Source organism: Colobus angolensis, unplaced genomic scaffold (genome assembly GCF_000951035.1).
Source record: "Colobus angolensis palliatus isolate OR3802 unplaced genomic scaffold, Cang.pa_1.0 Scaffold19, whole genome shotgun sequence".
Taxonomy (NCBI): domain Eukaryota; kingdom Metazoa; phylum Chordata; class Mammalia; order Primates; family Cercopithecidae; genus Colobus; species Colobus angolensis.
The window spans coordinates 2,902,870-2,907,381 of NW_012115043.1; the positions used below are offsets into that span (position 1 = coordinate 2,902,870).

General features: G+C 53.4%; 2 protein-coding genes across 2 annotated transcripts in view; both read left to right on the top strand.

Moving 5' to 3' along the window:
• CLN6 (ceroid-lipofuscinosis, neuronal 6, late infantile, variant) overlaps positions 1 to 4,512 on the top strand; it is a 29,843-nt gene that overhangs the window by 21,727 nt on the left and 3,604 nt on the right. The window lies entirely within an intron of this gene.
• The window catches only part of CALML4 (calmodulin-like 4), a 12,875-nt gene that overhangs the window by 7,475 nt on the left and 888 nt on the right, over positions 1 to 4,512 (top strand). The window contains 1 exon segment of the mRNA XM_011940340.1: positions 1,401 to 1,589. Within this exon segment, the coding sequence (XP_011795730.1) occupies positions 1,401 to 1,589 (189 nt within the window).

Consider the following 4,512-nt stretch of genomic DNA (forward strand, 5'->3'; position numbering starts at 1 on the left):
GCCTGCCACCACGCCTGGCTAATTTTTGTATTTTTAGTAGAGATGGGGTTTTGCCATGTTGGCGAGGCTGGTCTCGAACTCCTGATCTCAGGTGATCTGCCTTCCTTGGCCTGCCAAAGTGCTGGGGTTAGAGGCATGAGCCACTGTGCCTGGCTTTCTCCTAACCCCACTTTACAAGCAAAGATCAAGGTTTACAGCCATTAAGTTCTTGAGCCAGTGATGGCATCAGGATTAGAACCCAATTCTTCTGATACCAAAGACTGACCTAAAAACTATGCCAAAAAAAAAAAAAAAAAAATGCCGAAAGAAAACCCATCCAAAATGTTACCAAGTGGTTCTCTCTGGTGATGGGATTATGGGTGATTTTTATTCCTTTTATTGTTGTTTCCTGTATTTTCAACAATGAGAACATATGCGGCTTTTCACAGTCAGAAACAGATTTTATGTTTTGTTGTGTTTTTTTCTAAGAAAAAAAGGAGTAGTTTCAGAGGCTGGGGTGGTTGTTTGCATTGGGGGCTGGACACTCAGGAAGGAGGGACTGGCCCAGGGGAAGGGGGTCCCCTGGGAAGAACAGTTGACCCGGAGCCTACAGGTTGCTGCTCAGTCTCAGGCCCCCAGCTTCCTCATCTCATGGGGGTCACCACCATCTGCTAGGGTTACCGGAGGCCCCACTAGAGGATGCCTGCGGTGGCGCTGGGATCCTGCCCTGGGGCAGGCCACGCTGAGCCCAGGTGGACCTCTGAAGGCCTGCAGCCTGGCAGCGGGGTGCTCAGTGGTCTGATACCTGAGATCCCCCATGTCCAGCTCCAAAACGGTGGTGGTTTCCTTGATTTTGTCTCCTCTAAACAAATAGGAAGTTGTAGTCAGGGGAAGTTTTGATTTCCTGCAGTTACATCCCAGCCAGGGCGCGTGGAGGAGGGGCTGGGGTGGAAACTGCAGTGAGGGGAAGGCAGGTGAGCAGCCCAGCCTGGGACTGAGGCTTGAGGCCCCAGGTGGGGGCGCTGATCCATCCTGGTAGATGTGCTGTGGTGGTTGTCAAAGGTGGAATGGACACATGGACCTGTTTCCCTCCAGTTCAGGGCAGGAGGGAAGCGCTAGAAGGGAGTAGAGGAGCCCAGTCCTCCATCTGTGGATGGGAGCCCGCTTTCTTGAGTTTTGGGGTCATGATAAGCATCATCACTGAGGACGTTGCTGAAATGAAGAATGTCCAGTCCAGTGAGGGGCCCGTTGTGGGAACTCGGTGGGAGGGGCTGCATCCTCTTCACTGTGACCACTGCCACATCCTGGGGTTCCCTCATCGGTGGCCCTTGAACTGGATGTGCAGGTCCAGCAGGAGGCCAGCTGGCTTCCCAAGAGCCTTTTTCCCTCTGCTCACTCTGCTGTGTTTGTGGGTTTCCTAGACGGAAATGGAGAGCTGGATTTCTCCACTTTTCTGACCATTATGCACATGCAAATAAAACAAGAAGACCCAAAGAAAGAAATTCTTCTAGCCATGTTGATGGCGGACAAGGAGAAGAAAGGTTACATCATGGCGTCCGACCTGCGGTCAAAACTTACGAGCCTCGGGGAGAAGCTCACCCACAAGGAAGGTAACAGCCTGGGGCCTGTCTCCCAACAGTCGGAGGGGGTTTGGGAGTTGGGAGGAGGGCACCAAAGCCCAGCTGATGCCGCCAGGGTGGTGCAGCCCACCTCTGTTGATGCACGCGCAGGAGACTGTGAGCAGATGCCATACTAGGTGGGTGCTGGACTGGAGCCTGGGGAAGAACCAGAGGGCCTGGAGGGGCGCAGGGAGAAGTCTGCCAGGGTGAAGGGACAGCTGGGGGGAAACCCAGCTTGGACCCCACAGGGCAGGGCAGCTGGAGCGTGCAGTCTGGCCTCCCCTGTGTTTAAGCTCTCACTGGGGGGCTTCGTCTAGTGCATATGACACCCCTGGGAGCACAAGTGCCTGCTTCTACTGATAAAGAAGCAGGGGGAGTGAGTGGCTCCTGAGCAGCAGTGCGGGAGTGACGGCAGGTCTAGACATCCCTGCCCCTCCTCCCATCACAGCAGTCTCTGCAGTTGCTGCTGAGGTTGAGTTTCCGAATTGAGGCGCTGCTTTGCTTCCTTTCCAACTCAGGCTGCTCTAAGCTCTTCCAGAAGGGGGCTCCACAGGGAACTTTGCCAGGACACTTGGAGAACTGCCGAGACAGGCGGGGTTCCTGGTCCCAGAGCCCCAAGACAGGCGGGGTTCCTGGTCCCAGAGCCCCATGAGAAGGGGTCTCTCTGCTTTGTGCCTTCCCGCAGGCCAACAGGCCTTCTTGCCTCAGGGCAGGACAAAGCCTGGGGTTTTCTAGGAAAGCCCATTGTACACACTGTCAAAGGGACCCCCATGCCGGGCCATTTGCAGCCTTTGTTCTTCCAGCCTGCAGACCCTCCTGCCCAGCCCTGCCACATCAGCAGCAGCCAGCCAGCTCTGCCTCTGCCCAAGGCCAGGGACCCCGACCTCAGAGCCTGGGGTTTCTAGTTACACTGCCCTGCTGGCCTGTGGTTGGGACAGGAGAGCTGGGCTTGGCCACAAGTGGGTGCTGAAAAGAGGCTTCAAAATGACGGACTTTCCGTCCCTGGTTAAATCACAATAAACCACTGGAGGAGGGGTTTGAGGTTGTGGTTTGAATCCTGGGTGCTGGGAGACCACTCTCCCACCTCACTTTCCTTGCTGGAAATGAGGGAACGGTAGGTGACCCCTCAGGTCCCTCTGAGCTACCACTCTACAAATCAGTCTGCTCAGATTTTAGCTGCCGCCATTAAGGCACAGTGCAGAGAGTTTAAAAATTGCCTGACATAAAAATTAGCCAGGCGTGGTGGCGCACGCCTGTAGCCCCAGCTACTCGGGAAGCTGAGGCAGGAGAACAGCTTGAATCTGGGAGGCAGAGGTTGCAGAGAGCCGAGCTTGCGCCACTACACTCCAGCCTGGGTAACGGAATGAGACTTCATCCCCAAAAGTAAATAAATAAATAATCAATCGCCCAACAGCAGGCTGGGTCTCCATACCCCACTTTTCCAGGCTCACCTCTTGTGGCTATTTTCACACGGACAGGGAAGACATGGACCGTCCTTCCCTCCCAGACTCCCCGCGGGACACTGCCCAGCCCTCTAGGCAGCAGGTGGAGTCAGTAGAGGGAGCAGGGCCTTATTTTTGTGGTTAATGATCTCTGTCCTAGAGCAGTGCCATGGCCCCAGACTCATACATCTCTCATAACCAGCAGGGGAATGTTTCACAGAAACTGGTGAGTTGCAGAAAAGCAGGGACACCGACTTCCCTCTCACTTGCCACGGGAGATGGGAAGAATGATACCAGCACCAGGAATCCTTTCTCTGGGTGATCAAAAGCCAATTTTCAGTTTGATTAAAAAACATCCTTGGAACGGCTGCAGGTGAAGCCTTCTCCTCCTGAGGCCTGGGACGGGCCGACTTCAGCACTGGCTTTTTATGGTCTTTGAAGTGAGACGGAGTGGAAAGGCTATTCTACTCAGGTGTCCTCAGACTCGGCACCTAGCTAAGTGCTGTCCCTCGCCCAGATGGGAAGAGGCTGCAGTGACTGGCCCTGGAGCCGATGTTGGCCTGCCCCCCAGGATGGTTTTAGCCAGCTGGCTGATTGTAGAAGCTTCTCCACAAAATGAGATGAATTAGTGTCCTCAAATTCTCCCAATACTCAGAACTACTATCAGCTTAGGCACAAGGCACGGTGATTGTACTTTCGAGAAGGATAGTTAAGCACAGAATCACAGGGTATTTTCTAACTGACTGCAGGGGTGTGTGTGCGGAAGGTGTCCAGGCCTGGGAAGTCGACACAGGGCAGTGAGATGAGGATGGGCTAAAGGGGCATGGTAGGTTGGCCCCAAGAGGCCATTGTGGAGAATACAAGCTGAAATGGCTCCTGCCAACGCCTGGGACAAGCTAGTATTTTATCCCAGGAATCCAGAACCAGAAGAAACAAGTAAATGAAGTTTTTTTTTTTTTTTTTTCCCTGGAGCGATGGAGAACAATGGCAGTCTTGTATGCTGTGAGCTCTCAACACAGTTGGATTTATTTTTATGAGAAAAACCCCATCCCCCAAACATACTTTTTTTTTTAGAAGTGATGGTAGCAGACAGTGCTTTTCACTAAGTCCTCTCTTGGGGTGGGGGCAGGGGTGGTGAGGACCATTGGCTTAGGGGAGAAGGCAGGCAAGTGAGGGGCAGGCCGAAGCCTGGGGCTGCCAAGGATGTTCGCTCTGCCTGCAGGCTGAGCTGGTGGAAGGTAAAAACTCCAGGACAAAGGTTTCTAGAAATACAGGCATAGGGGTCATATTTTCACAAAAAAATAAAAATAAAAGCACAGGGTGGGCCAGGCACAGTGGCTCATGCCTGTAGTCCCAGCACTTTGGGAGGCTGAGGTGGGTGGATCACCTGAGTGAGGTTAGGAGTTCAAGACCAGCCTGGCCAACATGGTGAAACTCTGTCTCTACTAAAAATAAGAAAAAATTAGCTGGGC